Raw genomic sequence first — 25209 nt, 5'->3', positions numbered from 1 at the left:
TTGTATCTCCTCAACATTAGAGGCTAATGGTTATGTACCAATTAACACTCCTTAGGGACCTGTTGTCACATTTATGGGGACATAAGAGCACCTAAACCATCTGCCATTGCTATTCTTGTAACTTGGGGAGAAAGCTGCCAGGTGCCCCTGGAGGTTTATCAAGTTACTAGATCATGTTACTGGTAAAACCAAATTCTAAAATTCAAATTTTTCCTCTGATACAATAATAATAATTTGTTTCTCTTGTTAGAATAATATGGTTGACTACAATTATTCTAAAGGTTTTCCATTCTAAAGTGCATATATATAAATCTGAGATTTTTACAAGGGAAAAATGGAGCCAGTTTCTTATCATAAATATTTATACATATCTACATGGGTTTCTCAATTTTGCTTTACACAAATTATCTCACAACCCAAGTAGATATTATACAAATGCATTATGAGCTTGTTTTGGATTTTGTGGCTTACTTGTAAAGTATCTCTACTAAAGTTTCATCTATTCTAATTCCAAATTATATAGTGATGAGTCTGGAATCTCAAAGGTTATACTAGCTGAGTACAGGTTTAGGCAGGGTCTTTCAAGATGAAAAGACTTTGGTGAAAGATAATAATACCCAAAGAGTAACCAAGTTCAGAGAAATAGCACCAGAATGTTGGCTACTAGGGAATAATTTATTTTTTTGCTGCTGTTTTTTCAGGGGCAACTTCTGAAACTGCCTGTAAAGCCTAGGAGGATGTTGGTGGTGTATGTTACTGCAGTGTTCCCACACTGATACATGAAGTTAGAGATCTTTTTAAGTATGGAAAGTGTTTTTGAATTTTTTGAAAAAGAGAAACACATATAAACAAAAAAAAAATCAGTTGGGAAACATTTTTTAACTTCTTTGTGTAACTATCTCCCATATAAGAAACTTTACATGTTCTGTGTAAGATAGTCCAAAGCCCCCAGGAATTTAGGTTAACTTTTCATATTCAAACCTTTATTTTTCAGCTGCAGCAGTTATTGACAGACCTTCCTCATGATATGCTGGATGATGACCTCTCTTCTCCAGAGCTCAACCTTTCTGACTGTAGTGAGGATGCCACAATGGGACAGTAAGAAAAAAAAATGGAAAACCCCCCCTAGATTATTTCTTACTATATCCTATATATCCTAATAATAGTAAATAACTAGACATATTTTGCAAAGTTAGAGCATTAAAATGGTTATTTCAATCTTGTGTTCTTAACTTCACTTCATTGTTTTAAGCTTGCAAATGTATCTAGAGCATTTGATATTTATAAAGCTTTGTGCATCTATTCCAAAGATAGACTCTAAAATGAATGTGATTTTTTTTTTTTTGTCAAGAGAACATCAGGTTCAAGAACCAGAAAGAAGCAGCTGGGATAAACATCAAGTACTGCCTAAATCCCAAAGTGTAAGTATAAACATCTTTTCCATTTCATGCAGTCAAAATGATATGTTTTATCTTTTCAAAGTTACTTCCATCCCTTAAAGACATCTCTTAGTGGCAGGGGTAGTCGTTGTGGTAAGCAGAGCCATGAGTAGGGATTATGACACAGATTGGTGACAGAGAGGGAGGAATAAGAGATCTCAGAGATCATGAGATCACTGCTTGTGTGAAGGCCAGCTTTAAAATCTTCACTGGAGTATACTAGCCTTTCCTTTCATTGTGCAATGGGTGACTTTTTGGCAAGCCACTCACAGTTGAGTGAAGGAGTAGTAGCTGATCCTCCTAGAGTGCCTAATCTGTGTCCCTACAGTCCCAGTCCCCAAGAGGAAGTGAAGGTTGGGCACATGCTGAGGCAATTGTCTCCATTGTCTCTGGGATGATATAGGATTATATAGCAAACATGATGTATCAGGCCACCAGACTCTCAGAGAAGAGGACGGTTCTTTTGAGGATGGTTGTTTCTTCAACAGAAACAAGAGTCACTTGAATTGCAGATGTGCCATTAGACTAGCAGAGGATCATGAAACATGGGACAATAGGGCTGGAATGGGGAGAAAGTAAATACACTTCTCTAAATTTTAACTCCCTGGGGCAAAGCCCTAGTCACCCTCTTCTTGTTAGAGCTCTCTGGGTAAGTATCAGAACATCAAGTAATAAAGGAAGAATCTTTAAGGAGTAAGAAATGGGCCATTTATTTGTTTCTCTCATTACCAAGTAACGCATTCACAAAATACAAGTTGAACTTTGTCTTAGAGGAGAAGGTCAAAGGACTAGAAAAATGCTTCTTTGTTCTCTATATTATCAGAGAGGATGAAGTATTTATTCCTTGAAAAAAGTGCTTCAAGAAGAAAAAAACAGAAGAAATAAGATTTGAAGAGGCATTAGGGAATCCTAGACTGTCAGGATGTTGGAGGGTAGAAAAATGTTATAGAGAAGGGAAAAAAGAAGAGTCAATGAACATTTATAGCTAAGTTATAAATAGGGAGGGAATGACTTCTTGTGTTTCAAAAAGGTGATGATATGGAACCATAGGTGCCATCAGCTAAAAAAAACTATCTAGTTAGGGGGCCCGAGGAAGCAGAGATGTAAGTGTTGGTTAATTATTTCTGATGAGTGATACCGAGATAGATATTTATGGACTTCATATAAGCTATATAGAGTCTGCTGTCTTTCCAGGGCATGTAGCTAGATTATGATAGAAAACATCACAAGAATTGTTAAATCTAAAGACTACCACCCTTTCCTCAATGTTTTATGTAGGGACAAATGATACTATTATAAATAACCTAGAAAAATTGCTTAAGGTTATGAAAAACTAGACAAAAAAAATCCAGTGCATTAGGGGTGTATTACTGATTAAAGATGGAGAAAAAAAGAGTGAAAAGGTTTGTACAGTAATTTGAGAGGCTAGGTACGAAAATATCTGAGAATAAGATTTGGGTTTTAGGACCAGGGCTTAAAATATAGGAATGATTTTAAACTCTGCAGGGATCGATTATACTTAACAAAGGCTGATAAAAGCTATTTATTTGGGATAAATATTTGGAGACCTGTGAATTAGATTAAATAAAGATTAAATTAAAAAGAGAAAAAGAAAATATTAGCTTAATATCAGAGATAGTAGTTTAAGATGAAAAATGTCAGGAAAGGATCAACAATTTACTAGACTCATTTCCCAGAAAAAGCAAGCAGTAGAACTCCTAGCTCATACCTGTGTATGTCAAGTTTAGGTGATTAACAGAGTGAACAAGAGATTCTTTTAAAATGAGACCGATTTAACCTCATCCATCTCTGATACTTGATAGATTAGGACTTATCACTAGAATATAACTGTAGGAAAATATTTTTATAGAAAAGAGGATAACCAAGAAGAGTGTTCTCATACTATATTAAGAATCAATACACATATAAAGAAGTCTGAATCTAAGCAGGGAAATATAGAGAAATATTGGAGAAGGGAAAAACAGAAACTGTTATCATGGGGGAATATAATATGGATCTTATGGAAAGAAGTAGGAATTAAATGAAGAGTCTGGGGAAAAAAGATTACAGACCTGTCATAGAGGCATACTATTATAGTGAATGAGGATTTGATTATCCAGATACCTGCTGGAGTCTTTTTTTTGGCCAGAAATATAATAATTGAATAATTTGTGACTTACCTTAAGGATAATTTAATCCTTTAAAAGGTGGTACAAGTAACAAAGAAAACTGCTTTTCTGGACCTGATTTAATGAAGAAGTGACTGCTGAAGTGGAAATGCTAGAAACTCTGTAAGTGTGTCCTGTATCATAGTTTGTGGTAGAGTTTATGAATGATAGGCACTATTTGAGGCAGCCACTAGATTTGAGGGGGGAGATTTTAAGGGGTTCAGAAAAAAGAGTAGGTAGGATACCGAGATTTAATATTTTATAGGAGAAATCAGCCAAAAGACTATAAGACGTTAACCAATAAGGAGGAAAATCTATTTATAAAGATTTATGTAACTATATAGAAAACTTATTGACCAACTCAAAATTTTAAAAATGCATGAAGATAAAATAAAAAATACTGAAACATAGTAGATAGCTAGCTAGTCTCAAAGGAAGACATGGGTTCAAGTCCTACCTCTGATATGTTGTCTTTGTGAGCCTGGACAAGTCACTTAACTTAATGTTTTCTAAGATAATTTGTTACAGCAAAAATGCCAACCTTGCGTTGGTAGAGGGAATTACTTAGGAGTTCCTTATACCAATGAAATAAGAAGTTCACGTTCTATTCCTATAGAAGATAGACTTAGGACAAGTAAATGATAAATTAAAGAAGTAGCACAGCCCTGGATGAATGGTGTTGGGGATACATGAGCCATATTTGGGAGTATATGTTAAGGATAGAGGGGAAAAAAAAGTTTGTTTTGATAGGGGATGTAAGAGGACGACCAAAAAAAGGAAGGGGATCACTGTTTCTAATGGGTAGGATGATAGTAACAGATGATAGAAAGCTAAACTATTCAAGTCTTGTTTTATTTATATTTTCAAAGATAATAAACCTTGGATTATAATGGCTAGAACAAAAATAATTAAGACGACATTTGAATTAAGACATTTGACAAATAAAGAAGTAAAATGTCTATATATCTTTAATAAGTCCATACCACCAAGCCAGCTAAACTAAATTATCTCTAGAGTATGAAAAGAAAGGCAGCTGCTATTGTTTAAATGCTGTCATAATTTTTTAAAGATTTTGGAGAATGAAAGAAATATTGCAAATTAGAGAAAAACACCCCAATTTTCAAAAAATTGGAAACAATGCTAATGAGTTTGAGCAAAGTTCTAGAATATGTTACTAAATATATTGGTGGGTATTTATAAGAGTAATTATGGTATTTATTAAAATCAGTGTGGCTTCATCAAGAATTGATAATGCTGGGGCAGCTAGTTGGCACAGTGGATAAAGTACCAACCTTATAGTAAGGAAGAATTGATAATGCTCGACTAATCTCATTTCCTTTTTTGACAGGTATATTTTGTGTACTTGTTAGAGAAATACTAGTCACTTTGGGGTATAACTATAGTAAACTTTTATATGGTATGTGATATAGACATACTATGTCAAATTCTTCATTAACATCTAAGACTTTCCTACCATTCTTGTAGACAAGATGAAGTTACATGGGCTACATAATAGTAGTTTCATGTACTAATAAGTTTCTTCTAATTAACTTCTAACTAAGCAGTTTCATATACTAAAATAATCATTAACGGATAAGTATCTTTGAAGAAGGACTGTCAAAGGACTGCTCAGAATCTATTTGGCATTTTGGTGTAATTTATCAGAGATTAAGATAAAACCATGGAAGACGTCTTTATTGAATAAAATGAAACAAAATTGAGAAGTAACTAATATATTGACAGAATTAGGTACCCAAAAGATTTGGATAAGCTAGGACTATTGACTGAATTTAATAAGTTGAAATTTAATAGAAATAAAATGTTCTACACTTGTGCTCAAAAAAATTTTATCCTGAGGTATAATAAGGTTGGAAAATGGACATTAACAGATCCTCTGAAAAAATCTGGAGGTTTTACTAGACCCAGTATGTCATTATCATTATATGCCACCAAATGAGCTGAACTTAGTCTAGACTGATTTATGAATTAATAATTCCTCAGTAATCCTTGCAGACTATGTTTAAAATATTGCATTAATTTGGGTTTCATATTTTAGAAAGGATATAAGTAAAAGGTGTCCATAAGGAGATGAGAGGAATAGCCACTTTGCCTTTGAGGATCTTTTAAAGGAATTAGAGGTTATTAGTCTAAGAGAAAAGATATAAGAAAATAGTTATATGTTCAAATATTTGGAGGATTATCTTGTAGTTAGATTAGATTTGTTTTCTTTTGACCTAATAGACTAGAATTAGCACAATGAGTTTAGAAGTGGCAAAGAAAAATTTATAATGATTACAGCTATCCAAAACTATAGTGAGCTGCTGCCTTGGGATGAAGTGGATTCCCTCTGGAGGCCTTCATGTAGTGGGCAGATGGACATTTATGACTGATGTTGTAGAGGATTCTTGGTCAGATATAGGTTGGACTAAATAGCCTCTGAAATCCCTTCTGATTCTGAGATTCTCTCTTTCTGAGTGTTTTTGATTTATCCTCTAATAGGACTATCATGATGTTCAGAGTTTATATCCTGAAGAAAAACATGCCAATGGTTGGGAAGACCTTCACAGAAACAATGAAGATACATATACTGGATGCTATATTGAAGAAGTTCTTGATGGAGTTGGAAGCAGTTATGATTCTTCAAATGACTATGAACATGATTTATATCAACTTCCTGAAAATTTTAGGCCATTTACCAATGGTCAGAAGCAGGAATTTAATAACCAACCAACCAAAATAATAAATTTTCCAGATGGTCAAAGGGAACATTTTCAGGTATTTTAAGAATTGCTTTTAAAGGGGTGAACTTTTGAGTTGTTCTGTAAACAAAGATTTCTGTGAATATGATTCAGGCTTATACTTACTATATTAGCATGATGTTTTTTGTTCAAATCTATAATAACCACGTTTTTGTGTCAGTATGGCAAAATAGAGGATATATAAAGACAGTTATTGAAAAATTAAGGTTTATTTTAAATGACAATGAGATTTATCTTCTGAACTTCTGTAGCCTCTGGCTGAAACTGCTACTTCATTGTGCTTCAATGAAAAACCAAAGTATCCTGATACACCATCTCCAAATGACAAAACTAAATGATCCTGCAAAGCTATATAATTGATGATTTTATTTTGTGCACCTTTCTTGCTAAATTTTTTTTTTACTATTTTCATAATTATTTGATATGCATTAGTTTTTTTCATGTTTACCATGTTATATATGAACTTTGCAGATTTAAAGACATTGAATCTAAGTACAGATTTGTAATTATAATTGTAATTATAATTATTATTACAGAAATTACATAATCAGCAGATTTAAAGGCATTGAATCTGATTGTATTATTTCTGTAACAGTTATTTGTTAGCACAGAGATAATATTGTTAAAGATTTATTAATTAAAAACTGTTTGTAAACTAACATCAATTTCATATGTCTTATGATATAGCAATTTGGTACAACACACGTTTCTCCTAGTCAAGCTTTGGACTCTTATAAAGTGACATATAAACCATACCAAACCTCCAGCCAAAATAATGTCTCATCTACCCAAGAAAGAACAATAAGAAATGATGAGTTTGAAGAGATGGAGCAAAAATTTTTGGAGCCTGGTGAAAGTAAGCATCATGACTTAAACCGTTTTTTCTTACCTATATATTTTATAGCACATAGAAGTTTCTAGTTTGAGCTAAAAAAACAAAAAACAAACAAAAAAAAAACACCTTAGAGATTATTTAGTTCAGTTCCTTATTTTACAAATGAGTAACTGAAAGCCCAAAGAGCTTAAGTGATTTATTAGTATCATAAGATCTCAGATTTAGAGATGAAAGGGAGCTTTGCGATCTCTGGCCCAAAGTGATATGGTGATGTAGTTCAAAATAGGACTGGAAATCAGATTTCCTAATTCCTTGTTCTCTTTCCACTAAATGCTTAGTTATTTGGTTTATTGAAACTCAGATGGAGGAATTTTTCATTAGCATTTCTTTTCTTACCATAATATAATTTGGAACACAAAATGCCGTATTTTTTTCTTTCTGTTTCAGATTTTTCAGTATAAACAAATATTAATGGTTGATTTATATTTACATCATACTTTTGAAAGTACTATAGTTGGGCTCATGGGCTCAAAGCTGGAAAGGACTTTAGAGGACATCTCATTGTCCAAACTCTTCATTTTACAGACAAACAGGAAACCTGGAGCAGTTAAGGTCACAGAGTATTATAAGGATTAGAGCCTAGGAAATCAAACCTAGAACCTCTTCATATTTACACATAGCTTAAACTGGTATGGTAGTGTTATGTTGTTTTTGTTTTGTTTTTTTCCCCCAAAGAAAAGGTACTCTTGTTGCTAGGTTAGAAATATGCCATAACTGACCAAAAGGTTATATAGGAATGGATTTCTTATACCAGAATTTTTCCCCTTTTTGTTCTCTCCACAGAAATTTTTTTGTGTGTTTACATTTTTTATTATGATTTTTGAATCAGTATATAAAAGGGGTCTTTGTACAAGGTAGTCTTTTTTTTTTTTTAAAGGAGACATACTTCCAAAATTAAATATAATTATAAGTTGTATATCAGTTCTTTAAAAGATGTGTTATGGGGAGAATTCTGAGAAAATGACACAGTAGGCTAGTAAATTTCAAGCTCTCTAGATTTCTCCCACAAATAGAACAAATTTGTGTCTCAGCACAAATAGAACAAATTTGTGTCTCAGCGCAAATATAGATAGATTGGTGAAAAATCAAGAAAATTTGTGGCAGAATAGGGGTCCTCCTGATACAACTTGAGAAGATCTGAAGAAAGACCCCTGACTGGGGATAATCATGTGAAGTGCAAACACCTCCTGGCTAGCTCCACACAAACATCAAGCAGGGATCCTTGGGGCGAGCTGGGTGTGACTGGAGCTTCAGCAGGTACCACAGAGACTGTCACTCCCCAGTCAGAGGTCTGAGTCTAGGAAGACAGAGCGAGCTTTGGCTGATTAGGAGCACCATGTCCAGCTGTGCTGTAGAGCCACAGCTGTGGAAGAGAAGGAATCAGCATGCTGGGTGAGGGCAGAAGCTTTGGGTAGGGACGCTGCTAGCTGCAGGCACTTGCAGGAAGGGAGAGCTCTTGGTTTGGGGTTACAGGTCAGAGGGAAGAGCTAAAGTGAAGGCAGAGGCGCTATCTCTTTCCCCTTGATTAGAGGTGCTTACATTACTATTTCTCATTTTAAAAAATGAACCACACACACACAAAAGAAAAAAATAGAAAATTACTATGGGAATAGGGCTGGTGCCCTATCCACTGTGCCACCTAGCTGTCCCCAATACTATGGGAATAATTACTATGGGAATGGGTTCACCTTCATAGTAGGATACTGAAGTAATAAAAAGCTTCTTCTACCCCAAAGAGTAACATTAAATGACTGCCTGTCCAGAGAGAATTTATAAAAGAATGTAAAAAAGAATTTAAAAATCAAATGCGAGACATTTAAGAATAATTAAAAATAATAAAAAAAAATCCAAGAAAAAAAAAAGTTATCCAACTAGAAAAGGAAATACAGAATCTTTTTTTTTTTTTTAATTTTTATTTAATAATTACTTTATATTGACAGAATCCATGCCAGGGTAATTTTTTTTTTTTTACAACATTATCCTTTGCACTCGTTTCTGTTCCAATTTTTTTCCCCTCCCTCCCTCCACCCCCTCCCCTAGATGACAAGCAGTCCTTTATATGTTTGATATGTTGCAGTATATCCTAGATACAATATATGTTTGCAGAACCGAACAGTTCTCTTGTTGCACAGGGAGAATTGGATTCAGAAGGTATAAATACAAACAAACAAAAACAAAAATGCAGATAGTTCACATTCGTTTCCCAGTGTTCTTTCTTTGGGTGTAGCTGCTTTTGTCCGTCATTTATCAATTGAAACTCAGTTAGGTCTCTTTGTCAAAGAAATCCACTTCCATCAAAATATGTCCTCATACAATATCGTTGTCGAAGTGTATAATGATCTCCTGGTTCTGCTCATTTCACTTAGCATCAGTTCATGTAAGTTTCTCCAAGCCTCTCTGTATTCATCCTGCTGGTCATTTCTTACAGAACAATAATATTCCATAACATTCATATACCACAATTTACCCAGCCATTCTCCAATTGATGGGCATCCATTCATTTTCCAGTTTCTAGCCACTACAAATAGGGCTGCTACAAACATTTTGGCATATACAGGTCCCTTTCCCTTCTTTAGTATTTCTTTGGGATATAAGCCCAATAGAAACACTGCTGGATCAAAGGGTATGCACAATTTGATAATTTTTTGGGCATAATTCCAGATTGCTCTCCAGAATGGTTGGATTTGTTCACAACTCCACCAACAATGCATCAGTGTCCCAGTTTTCCCGCATCCCCTCCAACATTCATCATTATTTTTTCCTGTCATCTTAGCCAATCTGACAGGTGTGTAGTGGTATCTCAGAGTTGTCTTAATTTGCATTTCTCTGATCAATAATGATTTGGAACACTCTTTCATATGAGTGGTAATAGTTTCAATTTCATCCTCTGAAAATTGTCTGTTCATATCCTTTGACCATTTATCAATTGGAGAATGGCTTGATTTCTTATAAATTTGAGTCAGTTCTCTATCTATTTTGGAAATGAGGCCTTTATCAGAACCTTTAACTGTGAAGATGTTTTCCCAGTTTGTTGCTTCCCTTCTAATCTTGTTTGCATTAGTTTTGTTTGTACAAAGGCTTTTTAATTTGATGTAATCAAAATTTTCTATTTTGTGATCAGTAATGGTCTCTAGTTCATCTTTGGTCACAAATTTCTTTCTCCTCCACAAGTCTGAGAGATAAACTATTCTATGTTCCTCTAATTTATTTATAATCTCGTTCTTTATGCCTAGGTCATGGACCCATTTTGATCTTATCTTGGTATATGGTGTTAAGTGTGGGTCCATACCTAATTTCTGCCATACTAATTTCCAATTATCCCAGCAGTTTTTATCAAATAATGAATTCTTTTCCCAGAAGTTAGGGGCTTTGGGTTTGTCAAACACTAGATTGCTATAATTAACTATTCTGTCTTGTGAACCTAACCTTTTCCACTGATCCACTAATCTAGGAAATACAGAATCTTAAAGACAAAAATAAATCTTTGAAAATTATAATTGGTCAAGAAGAAGCCAGTAAAGCTATGAGACCAAGAAATAATAAAATAATATAAAGAATGAAAAAGTAGAACAGAATGTGAAACAGGAAAAACAACAAATCTGGAGAACAGATAAAGAAAAAAAAAAACTATAAGAATTGAACTACCTGGGAAAGCTGTGATGAAAAAAAGAACCTTGACACAATAATGTAAGAAATAATCCAAGAAAATTGTCCTGGAGTAATAGAACATGAGGGAAAAGTAGAAATTGAAAAAAAAAATCACACTCCTCCTTTTTGGAAAACATATAGGAATATTATTACCAAATTTTGAAACCCCCAGATCAAAGAGAAAATTTTGTAAGAAACAAGAAAAAAAAAACATTAAAAAATGCTGGAGCTACAATTAGAATTTTACTGGGCTTATCAGCAGCCACAATAAAAGATCTCATGTCCTGTAATCATATATACCAGCAGTCAAAAGAACTAGGCCTGCAGCCAAAAATATCATATCCAGTAAAATTGTCCATAATATTCCATGGGAAAAAGTGGACATTCAACAAACTTAAAAATTTTCAGGACTTTCCACCAAACTCAAACTCAATAGAAAATTTTACATAAAAGAGCCAAATATCCAAGACTACTTTCAAGGAACTTAACATGAACAAAATGTTTGTTTGTTTTTTTATGGAATATTTAAGACTGACATAAGCAATTTAGCTCAAAAGAAGGATTTATACAAATGAGATGCAGAAAAAGATTAGGAAACAGAGTATTGGGAGGGGAGAGGAGGACTCAATTATGAAAATCTACTCACATTAGGAAAGAGTTAAATAGGCAACATTACATACATACCATGAAAGATAGAGCACTCCCCTAAAGTAAAAAAGAAAAAAGAAGATGATGGGTGGATGGGGAAGCAAAGGATGGGAGAAAATGACAAGGGGAGTAATACATGGGTTGGAGATAGGTTAAATAATAACAAGGCAAGTTAAGGGGCAGAATTAAAGTAGGAAGCTGGCAAGAATAGGAAAGAAAAGCTATACACAAAGGCTATGACAAAAATTAAGAGTCAAATTATTAGAAAAAAAGTACAGATAGTAATCATTGATTTTTAGACAAAGTCAAACTTAAAGATTCAATCCAAAGAGAAACCGACATTATAATATGTCATCCATACTAACATTATTTTAGAGGCATGTTTACATATGGGTAAATATATATATGTGCATGGTGCTTTATATATGCATGTCAATAGATATATGAATATACATGTGCTTGGGTATGACTATATATGTAATAAAGTAAAAAAAAATACGCAGCAGAGAACAAAAACAATCTACAAAGAAACAAAGATGGACATTATGAATATAACTTCTTCTACTCTTATATATCTTTTCTTGAATTGGAAATTTATTGTTATATATTTTGAATCCTCCCTGATGACGTTCTGCTAGGCACGTGACAAGTCTTAGTTTTTTTTGGTTTTCCTTTTCTTTTTTCTATTGTTTTTTCAAAAGCATAAACAGAAACTTTTTAAAAAGAGGGCTTTACAATTTACTTCTAAAAAATGTATTTTGAATCACAAAACTACCTAAACTTTCTTTTTCTTTTTTTTTAGTTATTTTCTTTTTTTATTGTTTTCTTTGTTTTTTTGAGTATGCATGTACAATAATTTTTTAAATACACATTTCTTTATGAGTCATCTGAATTATTTTCTAAATGAATATTTTCCTACCTAGAATTAGCTTCCTAATGGCAGCTTCTTAATAGCCCTAAACAAATGGCTTGAGATAATTGCATTTATATTTTTCATTTAATAAGTGGTTTTTTTTGTGTCATTAGCTTTAGAAAATATGCAAATTGTGCAGCTTCAGGTTCTTAATAAAGCAAAAGAGAGGCGACTGACTGATTTGTGTGAGCAGCTAGAAGAGAGTGAACGACAAATTAGATATCTGAATCACCAGCTTGTGATGTTAAAAGGTAAAGTGAAAGGAAAATTGTATATTTCGATATTTGTATTGAATATATGATAAAAATTTCAGGAGATGCTCAAATTTCATTTACACAATCCTTTAAGTTAATTAACCTTAAAAATGCAATTTTTTACTGTGGAGGGAGGTGGTAGTGATGATAAATGTATAAGAGATCATGTAGTCATCTACTACCATTCTACAAAGAAGAAAATTGAGAGGTGAGATTATTTGTCCAATTTGTATTAGAACCCCATTGGGCTAGAACTAATATTCTTTCCATATCATATTATTACTTCATTTCCTCCTTTTTCTTACTTCTTCCTTTCCTCTTCCTTCTTTCCCTCCCCTTTTCTTCTCTTTTCCTTTCTGCTTTCTACTTTATTTTTCTCTCTTTTTTCTTTCTGTCTCTTCTCCTTCTCTTCATGCCCCCTGTTCCTTCTTTCACTTATCTGTACACATTTTTTAGCTCTATGGATAATGTATGCCAAAGTGGCCATCAAACCCTTATATAGTATGGAATGAAATGTTTCAATTTCCAATGGTTTCAGCTGTGCTTACTTTGACTAAATAAATGTAATTGTCCTCAAATTTCAAGTATGTGTTTTAGAGAGAAAATTGTCCTGATATACTCAAATGAGAATATTAATTTTTTTTTTTTTGCATCTTTTGTCATGGTGGTGCTTTCATTTGCATAACAATTCTCTGATTTAAAGCATTTTTGATCAAAGTAATTTAGCAACATAAAATCTCATTTACCATAGAACCTAAGTCAATGTCAACAAACAGACCCAGAGAGATAGACACAAGATGAATGTAGGCTTTTTGTTGTTGTTGAGGCAATTGGGGTTAAGTGACTTGCCCAGGGTCACACAGCTAGGAAGTAGTGTGTGGTCAGATTTGAACTCAGGTTCTCCTGAGTTCAGGGCTGGTGCCCTATCCACTGCGCCACCTAGCTGTCCCCAAACATAGGCATTTTTGAAAATAGATACATTGTAACATTTAAAGTATACTCCTCCTTCTACTGTTTATTGCAATTGCATTATTTATTTTTGTCAGATAAATTCAGATAATTCAGATTTTATTGAAAATAGTGAATAGCACAGGCCCTGATTTCTGATAGGTATCTTTGCAATTGAGGCTACCTGCCTCTAACAGTATTTGTGACATTTTTATTACCTTAGATGAAAAGGATGGCTTAGCATTAAGTCTTCAAGAATCACAGAACCTCCTTCAGAAAGGAAAAGAGAAAGAGATACAGTTTGAAGGGCAAATAAAAGCACTGGAAACCCAAATTCAAACATTAAAAACCAATGAAGAACAGGTAAGTATTTCTAACTGAGCAATTATTACAAATTCTATAGCTTAATATTATATATAATGTCATTTTTCAATCTGAATTTAAAATATGGACATTAGTGAATTAAGAGGCCAATGTGATACAGTGGAAAGCACCCTGACTTTGGTGTCAAAGAGAATAGTTTGTTAATTACAACAAAGAATTTTTTTCATGATTTTTCTTGAGTCTCAAATCTACTTTATCTTATAAATCAGATTGAACAGAGTTATTTTGATTTATTTTGGTATTCTGAAAAAAAAAAAGATGTGGAAGCTTTTGGGTGTAGTTTCATTTGACTGTATCCAAATTTTTATTTTAATACCATTTTGTATTAAATGCTTTAAAACTCTTTCCTATTGCTGCCATGTCTCTGATTCAAAGCAGTTTTCTTGTGGTTGTCCTAAAGATGCACCTGCACTTGCATGGATCAGCCTTTATATGTCTTTTATTTAGAAAGAAGTAGGAATGCTATCTCAGATCCTAGATGTCATAGAAATGTTTTCCAGATATTTTTCTTTTTATGCTGTTCTATGTGTATATATATGCTGTTTTGGTATATGTATTCCTAGCTTAAAGAAGTTTCTGCTTTGTAGTGGACACTCAGGATTGGAGATGATTTGGAAAAAGTAAATGGTTATGGGACTTTTTTAGTCATTTTTCTATTTTACTTTTTGTTTTCTGACTGGTTATCATGGGACCTTATAACATAGAGATTTTGTGTAATTTGACTATTTGTTAGTAACTTCCTCATGATCATAGTAGGGGCTCATTAAATGTTTATCAATTGATTTGAGTCATTTAAGGTGCGAGATCAATGGTATGGCATTTGGAAGGCAGAGAGAATGAACTGTAGCTATTTCATACTCTCTAGCTTTGCAGAACCCTCCTTCCTCTTCTCCTCCCCACCTTTTGTATTTTGGAAAAAGGTAGGAGAGGATCACTGCCTAGAAATGCTGTCCTGGGAATGAGGGGAACAGATTGAAAATGACTTTTTGACAGTCTGTCCCTCCTGATCTCAGTTCCAGTAGGTCATTGTCTCCATGTTGGAGCCAGAAGTAGTTTAAAGAAAGGAACAAGTTTTTCTAATGGGAGAGCTGAGCAGGTTTGTGAGTAGGTCTGGAGGAGAGGAGAAATAGAGGAGAAAGAAACTTTGAAAAGACAAAACTAAGAGAAATTTAAAAAGGAAACTATGCAATAAAATAATTTTGTTCTAATTTCCCCATTCTCTTCCCTACTTCTATTTTCATTTATATTATTAACTACTGAATATTTTTAAGTTGTTGATGGAGAACCAAGAAACTGTGAGAACTTTAGTAAAATCATCTTCATCAGAAGGGTCGGAGACTTTGATTTGGGGCCTGTATTTACTGAATTTAGGTACATACTTGGTCTACTGAACAAGAAGGCAAAGAAGCCTTACCAAACTGAACAGTTTACAGTGATATCTTCCACCTGAGAACTTCTGTAATTTAATTCAGTAGTTATTAAATACCTATTGCATAAAATACTGAGTTTATTTATTAAGGATGGGATCATGGAACTAGACTTGTGATTTGTAAATGTAGGGAAATGCATCTTTGTAATTTATGGTCTCATAGAGTTGCTTGGCAGTAAGAGATTAAATGGCTTGGCCAGAATTATACAGTGAACCTAGAACATCTATGACACGCTCTTATTTGAGGTGTGTGGGCCACGAATCCTCTACCATTAAAAATGCTCTAGGCCTAATCCTACTTCTAGTGCTTCTTATATTAGCCCTATTCTCACCTCCTTCTTCTCCTCCCCTCCTCCCCCCCTCCCGCCAGTTCAGGGACCTGGGTCCTTCAGTCCAGGAAATAACTAATTACTTCAGAAGACTGATGACTCACTATACCTTCATATTTTAGTAAATCGTCTTTATGAATTACAATGGTTAAAAGAATTTATCCTCTAATGGATGACCCTTACTGAATTTAGCTAGATGTTTCTCAGATAAAAAGAGACATGCTAAATAAATTACTGTACTCAAATATTTATTAAATGCTTAATATGTGTAATACTCTATGCTAAGGCCAAAGGTTTTCTTTGCTTTATGTTTGGACATATTAAATTTTGGGTTCTACTAAGGTGGCCTTCAAGACTCTATAATTCATTTCTCTATTACTATAGAATGTCTGAGTATTTTATTAAGTACTCAGTCTTTGAGATAGAAATATGTAAAGTCTTTCTTCATTATTTAATCATTAATTCATTTTCTCTTCTACTTTTGTATTTTCTACATAAGAAATACTGGACATTTATTTAACTAAATTACAATCTTAATTTGGACAGCAACTTATTTTTGTGCCATTATGTGTTTTGATCTTATAGGGTTTTAGAAAATATAACATTTAAAATGTCTGTCTTTGAAGGGTGCTCTGAGATTCCTTAATATCTAGCTTTTCTAATAAGCTATCTTAATACTGAAGTGTTTAATGTGTTGCTAGTTTCTGTAAATATTTTCAGATTCTTATGACGTTATAAAGCATTTCTCTCCTGAAAAATGATTGAAATACATCATTTAGCTAGCAACTTTTCTTTTTTTTTTTTTAACAAGGCAAGCAAAATGATAAAAATGCCCCCCAAAAGAAGAAAATTAATATATACAGTAAATATTAACAGCTCTTTTTGTAACTGAAAAAAATTAGAAACTAAGCAACTGCCTACTTATTAAGAAATGGCTAAGCAAATTACAGTAATTAATATGGCAAAATATTATGCTATGACATGATAAATGGACAATTTGAGAGGAAACTAGAAAGACTTCCGTGAACTGATTCAAAATGGAGCAAACAGAACTTAGGAGAACAATTTATACAATGACAACATTATAAAGACAAACAACTTTCAAAGATATTAGTACTAGAGCTAATTAATGGAACCACAAACCATGATTTCAGAAGATTGAAAATGAATCATGATAGCTATCTTCTCTCAAAAAAGTAATAGATTTAAAATATAGAAGGAGATGCATATTTTTGGTAATGTTTCAGTGGGGATATTTGTTTTATTTGACTGTGTATTATGGGGATTTTTTCCTTTTTTTAAATTGTGAAGTTGGAAGGGAGAAGTAAGTGGAAGGGAAAATTAGTTGTTAATCAGAAAAAAATAAAATTAATTTTTTTAAAAATGAGAGGCTTTTAATTGTCATTTAAAGTCATTTAAGTAATTTAAAAATGACTTGAGAATGAGTTTCTTTATCCTGTGTTCTTTATATCAGCAGAGCCATAGATCCTAATACTTAAAAGACTAATTTTTCTTTTCTCTATTCACTCTCCTGAAGATAATAGTTAGATTTTTTGGTAGTAAGTGTTGTATTATCTAAAACTTTTACCAAGTATTTGGTGTTCATGATAAATTTAGAACGTAAGCTAACTATGCAAAGTATCAAAGCAATATTATTCCAGCATATTCCTTGTTGTTTTGAAATCTCCTTTATTAAAAAAGAGCACAGCACAATCCTGTGTTGTGGCATAGTTAGAGAATGGTTTGTTTGGGTTAATTGGATTTCTGGTTGATACTTCCTCATGATAAAGAAATAAGGTAAAGGAAACATGATTTTTAGAAAATCCTAAAATTTCTTATTTTGTAGATAAGGAAAAGTTAGCCCAGAAAGGTTATAATTTATTATTCAGCAGAACTAGAACTAGAATCCAGATCTCCTATGATTACATCACATGAAGTTAAAAAAAATTGTACTCTTATAGTCACTTTGGGATTATACAAATTTATTTGAATGATACTTACATCATTCAAAATATTTTTAGAAGTATTCCTTTACAGTTGTCTTCAAAGCCTGTGTCACCTTTTTTTTTTTTTTTTTTTTAAATAATAGCCTTTTATTTTCAAAATTCATGCAAAGGTAAGTTTTCACCCTTGCAAAACCTTGTGTTCCAAATTTTTCTTCCTCTCTCCTCATCTCACCCCTTCCTTAGACAACAAGTAATCTAATATATGTTAAACATGTGCAATTCTTCTATATATATATATTTCCATGTTTATTATGCTGCACAAGAAAAAATCTGATCAAAAAGGAAAGAAAATGAGAAAGAAAACAAAAAGCAAGCAAATATCAAAAAAAAGTGAAATTACTGTGTTGTAATCCACATTTCAGTCCTAATAATCCTCTTTTCTGTTCCTGTTAGTAGTAAGGATCAGATGGAGAATTTTAGTTGAGACTGTGCTCTGGATATAATTATTAGGGACTCCACAAAGTTAAAATAGCTTTGAACAGATTTCAGTGTTGGAGCAATACCATTCAAATCCAATTCAATCCTTAGACAAGTTTTTTTAATATAGCTTATTTTCAAAATACATGCAAAGATAGCTTTCAACATTTATCTTTGCAAAACCTTGTGTTCTGAATGTTTCCCCCTCCCTTTTCCTACCCTTTCCCCTAGACAGCAACTAATCTAATATATATTAAATATGTGCAATTCTTTTATACATATTTCCATATTTTTTACGCTACACAAGAAAAATCAGATCAAAAAAGAAAAAAAAGAGAAGAAAAAACAAAAAGCAAGCAAACAAAAAAGGTGAAAACACTATGTTGTGATCCCCACAGTCCCCATAGTCCTTTCTAGATGCAGATGCTTCTCTGTATCCCAAGTCTATTGGAATTGATCTGAATCACCTTATTGTTGAAAAGAGCCACATCAGTTAAGGTTGATCATCACATAATCTTGTTGCCATGTACAGTGTTCTCTTGAGTCTACTCATTTCACTCAGCATCAGTTCATGTAAGTCTTTCCAGGCATTTCTGAAATTATCCTGCTAATAGTTTCTTATAGAAAAATAATATTCCATTATATTCATATACTATAACTTATTTACTTCTTCTCCAACTGATGGACATCCATTCAGTTATCAGTTTCTTGCCACTACAAAAAGGGCTGCCACAAACATTTTTAGATATGTGGGTCCTTTTCTCTCCTTTATGATCTCTTTGGGATACAAGCCCAGTAGAAACACTGCTGGATCAAAGGGTATGCACAGTTTGGTACCCCTTTAGGCATGGTTCCAAATTGTTTTCCAGAATGATTGGATTCATTCACAACTCCACCAACAATGTGTTAGTGTCCCAGTTTTCCCACATCCCCTTCAATATTTATTATTATTTTTTCCTGTCATCTTAGCCAATCTGAGATATATATAGTGGTACCTTAGAGTTGTCTTAATTTGCATTTCTCTAATCAGTAGTTATTTAGAGCATTTTTTCACATGACTAGAAATGGCTTTAATTTTTTCGTCTAAAAATTGTTCGTGTCCTTTGACCATTTATAAATTGGAGAATGGCTTGTATTCTTCTACATTTAAACCACTTCTCTATATATTTTAGAAATCAGGCCTTTATCAAAACTCTTGGATATACAATTTTTTCCCCAGTTTTCTGTTTCCCTTCTAATCCTGCCTGCATTAGTTTTGTTTGTACAAAACCTTTTTTAATATAATCAAAATTATCCATTTTGCATTTCATAATATTCTTTAGTTCTTTGGCCATAAATTCCTTCCTTCTCCATAGATCTGAGAGATAGACTACCTCTTGTTCTCCTAATTTGCTTATAGTATCATCCTTTATGTCTAAATCATGAACCCTTTTCAACCTTATCTTGATTGTAGGGCGTTTAGGTATTGCTAAGTGCCTAGTTTCTGCCATATTATTTTCCAGTTTTCCCAGCAATTTCCCAGAAGCTAGAATCGTGGATTTATCAAACACTAAATTACTGTAGTCATTGACTATTGTGTCTTATGAATCTAACCTATTCCACTAATCTACTACTTCATTTCTTAACCAGTACTAAATGGTTTTGATGCTGTCACATTTTTAATATCCTCAGTGATGCTCTTTTTTGTCAATGACTTCTTTGGATACTTCCCAAATATATTGTTTATTAATTCTTCAGAGAATTAGAGATACTAATAGTTACGGAATTTGTATTGTTAGTTAAATTATTACTATGATGGCCGCAAAAATTAAGGTTATCATTTTGCAAGATGAACTACATAAAGTATACAGGAAACAGGCACAAAATATAGTTAATAACTTTAAAAATAAGACTTGAGGATTTTCTGAACAAGTGGCCAATGGCAGTGTAGATTAGTTTTTCAAGAAAGCTCTGTCATTTTCTATGACCCAACAATTGGCTTGCCATGGGGAATCTACCTGCTACCTTAACAAAGTGGTCATCTTAAGACCAGTGCCATAGCAAGTTCTCTGCCTACCCTTAGTATCTATGTTATAGGAAATACCCTACCTCTACCTGAGGGTAATTAACTTGGAGTAGCCCTCAAGACCTCCTTGAGCCTAGGTGTCTCAACTAGAGGAGTTTTAGGGAGCTACACTCACATACACCCAAACACAGGAAATCTGTTGCCCACTTTTTTATTTTAGACCTTTAATGAAGGATGTTGAGAGCATCCTGCTTGGGCAAGCTGGCTGATTCTCACTGAAAGCTGTTAATATTTTACTAAAAACATATTTGTGATTTTTAGAACATAAGAAAGTTTAGTGTTTAAAATCATGGAAATACACTTATAAATATTACAAATTACAAATCTGAATTTAATGTATGGTTTTATGTGAATTTTTTTAGATGATTAAGAAATCTAGAGTGAGTGAGGTGGCCATGGAAAACCTAAGGCAGCAACTGTTAGAGCTTCATCATTCTGACTCTCTACAACGAGCTAAAGAGCAACATGAGAATATTGTTTTATGCCTCAGAAAGAAGTATGAAGACCAAGTGACAGCTTTACAAAAGAATTTGGATGCTACAAATGCTGCACTTCAAGAGCAGGTTTGAATGATTTCAGAAAAGCAAATAATAAAGATGTATTTGTGCTTGTAGTGTTTTTCAGCTAGTCACTGATCTTTGTAACTTTGAACCTTGAAAAAATGTCAGTCAAAAAAGCAAGATAATAGTCATTCACTCAGTTGAGAATCTGAGTCAAAATCTTGTATTTTTTAATATGAAGAAGGGCATATTTTCAGAATTTTCTGTTTGAGGCTTTGCCATACTCAACTGTAGTGAAAAAAAATGATGCTTTACAGGTTTCTTATTGATAAATCTTTAAGTATTTGAGAGTTGTTTGGTGGCATTTATTAGAAACATCTGAATGAAAGAAGAAATTAAGCTAATTTAGTTGTCCTAGTGTTTCTTTGGAGGTATTTGTTAGGCTAGCCTTAAAGGTTCCAGGTTTATATTCATACCATTTTTGGCAAAAAATGTTGTATAATGTATGAGGGCAGCTGACTGAGTGTTACTAGCAATTTTGAGGAAAATAATTACATACAAAATTAAGGGAGAATTGAGATCCCCAACTGTCCATGAGATAATAGGTTTTGAAACTAGTTTGCTTAAAAAATTAATATTATTCCTATTGTTACACAATTTTCTAGCTTCCAGTAATTCACCTGAAGTGTCTCCACCTTTTGGTTAAGTAACTTAGTGAAATAAATACTCATTTCGTTTCAGTGAATAGAATTACAAATGCCCATATAATTGTTTAGGACAGATTTTATTAGATAATATTACTGGAATTGCTAGGTGGTTCAGTAGATAGAGCCATGGGGCTTGAAGTCAGGAAAATCTGAGTTGAAATGCAGCCTTAGACACTTACTGTGTTCCCCTGGACAAGCCACTTAACCCCATTTGCCTCAGTTCTTTATCTGTAAAATGGGGAACATAGTCAAGAAGAAAAAGTAAACCACTCCAGTATTTTTGCCATGAAAACTCCATGACTAAAAATCTACAGGATCATGTAGAAATCAGATAAGTCTGAACAATAACAATGCTACTGTTTAATATTTTTATAGATATCCCATACATTTATCCTATCTATTAGAGTCAAGTAAGTGAAGCATAAATAAGTTAAAATTGCATATAAACTCATTTACTACATTAATCAGTTTTTATAGGTTTAGATTCCTAATAGTGAGGCTCTTCCCTTTATTCCCTTTTTTTCATGAAAATTTAATGCAGAAGATAACTCCCTGTTGTGGACTAATCAAATAATAATCCGATTGAATATCTAACATTTAGAGAAAAGTCTAAATTATGACATTTTAAAAGAAATATTAGTTCTGTTGCATATAGGCTCATGAAACACAACTAAAAGCACAAATTTTTGGAATAAAATTGCCTTGTTTTAATGAATAGAATGGATTGGTTTATAAACATTTTTTAATGCATCAGCCTTATCTGTGAACAACACTGTTGAGCCTTTAAAATTTCATTGGTGCTTTTACAGGCTTATTTTACATAAACTTTATAATAGCCAAAATAGTCACCTTGCTGTTTCTCCCACAAAACAAGGAAAATCAGTCTTTTTTGATATTTAATACTATAACTTTTATTATCAATTATTCTTTTTTTTTCTACTCACCTGAAGAAATTACCAAGGAACAATGAACCAAGGAATTAACAAGTCCCAGAAAACTAAAATGAGGAAACATGATATAACCTGTCCAGATATTATGTAGAATTTATTCATACACTGAGTTGCAATATTTATTTCATAATGACATAATTTTGTGAATAATGATATATATGTTCCTCCATCCTCAAATCTTTGCAGTACTAGCTTTTAACCTCATTACCCAATTGAAATAACTCTCCATCTCCTCATGTCTTGATGCTCAAATCTGGCTCCTTCTTCAGATTTAATTATCTGACCTCTCTTGAAGCATTTAACATATTATCTACTTCTCTCTTTCTCTACCTGGATTTACCTGACAGTAATTTTCTATTTTGCTTCCCTCTGCAGTTTGTTTTGCCAACCTATATTACTTTTCAAACTCTGGTTCAGTCCTCTTTTGTTCTGGATTCAGATCATCATTTCTATTCAGATGATTCCCAGATCTATTTAAATCTCTGTTCTAATCTCTTGTCAATTGAGTTCATTCCAGCATCTCTAACTACTACCTATTGACATTTCAAAGTGTATACTTTATAGTATTCAAAATTGTGTTCAAAATTGAACTCATTTTATCTCTTCTCCACCTCTAATCCACTATTCTTTCAACTTTTCTTATAGTAATTGTTGGGGACACTATCATAAACCTTAGTATTGTCAACATCTCCCTATTCTTCAGTCTACTTATCAATCAGTTGCCAGTTGTATTTTCCACAAACTCATCTGGCCTCCTTTTCTACCCAGGCACCCTTCTATTTCAGGCTTTCTTCATCTGTCACCTGAGACAATTTGGAGAGGTCTCTTAATTAATTTCCTCGTTTCAAAAGTATCTTTTTTGGGTCTTACTAATCATGTATTTTACTAAGAAAATTACTAAGTAACTTCCTTCTAGGATCCCAGCCCGATTCCATCCGATCTTTTCAGATGCAGGATATATATTGTTTATAGCCTAGACAAATTGTCTAACTTGCTTTTCACACAACAGTCTATTTTCTTTTTTTCTGGGGGGGAAGGAGAAATGTCTTTACGCTGTCTAATATCCAATTTAATCCCATTTTACCTTAAAGCTTGAGCTTCTATACTTCCTTCTTCTATAAGTGAAATCTTTAAGGTCCTGATCATCTCCCATCTACTGGTCTTTTTACTTCACCTTTTTTTTTGGTATACATTGTGAAAGGTAGCTTCTTGAGTGCAAAGACAGTTTCATTTTTATCTTTGTATTGCTAGCAAAGCCTTGTTTCTATCTGTAGGCTTAATAAAAGCTGATTGATTTAATAGAATGGGAACTTTTTTACAAACATAATTTTGAAGACGAAACTAACACTTTTATAGGCTTAATCATGATGTGGAATTTTTTCTATGTGCATATTATATTTTTGTTAGATATTGAAATCATAATAACATCACATGAAGGTTTATTGTATATGCATATAGCATAGGAATACTATCTTCTCCTTTTCTTTACTACACTAAGTTATTAAAAGCTCAGATACTTTTGCCAATTGAAGTACGGGAATATTAATTAAATAGGTACTCAGAATTATCTTGGGGTTGGTTTGTTTTACTTTTTGCTTACTGGTTACATTTCTAAGTTTGATCTTATGTTGAGCTGTATATAAAGTGATTATTCTAAACTAATTTAGGTTAGGTATCATGGTATCTAGCTGTAATGCCTGTTCCTGAGGGAAACTGAAGCTGGTGGATTGAACTCAGAGCTCAGAACTATTGAGCCACACTAGGCCATCCCTTTGATTAAAGTGTTCACCCTAAGTCTAGTCTCAATGTGGTGAGCCGCTGAGAATAAGGGCTCACTAGGCTGCCCAAGGAGAAGGGCAAACTAACCCAGGTCAGAAAACAGGAGTAGCCGAAAACTTCCATGCTGATCAGTAGAAGGATCAAACCTATGAGTATAACTAGTTAATAAAGTTAGCCTAATTAAACAAAATTAATGAAAATAAATTCCTAAGAAATAGACACCATTTAAAAATGTTTTAATAGTTCACATTTACGAAAAATTAAAAATTATAATTATAATGAGTCTTATAAGAAAAATCCATACACAAGTCCAATATGAAAAAAGAGGTACTCAAAAAAAAAAAAAATCCAAACATCTATGTTAAAAGTTTGTAAGAGAAAAATAAGATTATTCAATCTACTTTGCCAACCAAGTGAGATGGGAAGAAATGTGATTGCATTGCTACATCTTTTTTTTCTTCTTTGGCAATTGGAAATGAAGTTGAAATATAATGGCCTACTCTATAGGTTTTTCTAAAGATTTATTGTGTCCATTATAAAATTGCATTCTAAAACATTAAATTTAAATGGCAACTTTGATTTTCAGTGCTAAGGCCTATAAGTGTCTTTCTCTTCTTCAAAAGCTCTACATCAAACACAGTTCCCTACTGGTTTTTCTCTACCACCAGTGTACAAAAAAAAAAAAAAAAAAAATTCCTCCAAAACAAGTCAAAATAAGCTTGAAAAATAAGACAATAATATGCCTGTCCTACATGTAGCTCCACATTTAATTAATATTTGTTTAGATACAATTAACAAAATTATCCTAGTTTTAGCTTTAATAAGAAAAGTTTGCAGAGTCAAAGTGGTGAATCTTTGGTATTCTTCCAGTTATAGTTCTCATTTCTTTCTCTGCCTTTTCACAAAAAATTTCTGAAATTATCTTGAAACATGTTCTGTTTTCCTATACCTGAGAGCAACCTGTGACTTGC

At 33.0% G+C, this 25209-nt stretch overlaps 1 protein-coding gene across 2 annotated transcripts in view; it reads left to right on the top strand.

Moving 5' to 3' along the window:
* The window catches only part of CEP152 (centrosomal protein 152), a 91710-nt gene that overhangs the window by 13565 nt on the left and 52936 nt on the right, over window positions 1–25209 (top strand). For both annotated transcript variants that reach the window (XM_051980605.1, XM_051980606.1), the window contains exons 3-9: window positions 995–1098; window positions 1352–1421; window positions 6107–6382; window positions 7054–7222; window positions 12584–12721; window positions 13896–14035; window positions 20665–20865. In XM_051980605.1, the coding sequence (XP_051836565.1) occupies window positions 995–1098; window positions 1352–1421; window positions 6107–6382; window positions 7054–7222; window positions 12584–12721; window positions 13896–14035; window positions 20665–20865 (1098 nt within the window). The remainder of the gene's footprint in view (window positions 1–994; window positions 1099–1351; window positions 1422–6106; window positions 6383–7053; window positions 7223–12583; window positions 12722–13895; window positions 14036–20664; window positions 20866–25209) is intronic.

Source organism: Antechinus flavipes, chromosome 2, assembly GCF_016432865.1.
Source record: "Antechinus flavipes isolate AdamAnt ecotype Samford, QLD, Australia chromosome 2, AdamAnt_v2, whole genome shotgun sequence".
Lineage (NCBI taxonomy): Eukaryota > Metazoa > Chordata > Mammalia > Dasyuromorphia > Dasyuridae > Antechinus > Antechinus flavipes.
Note: the sequence above shows the minus strand (reverse complement) of the source record. Positions and strands in the feature narration are given on the sequence as shown.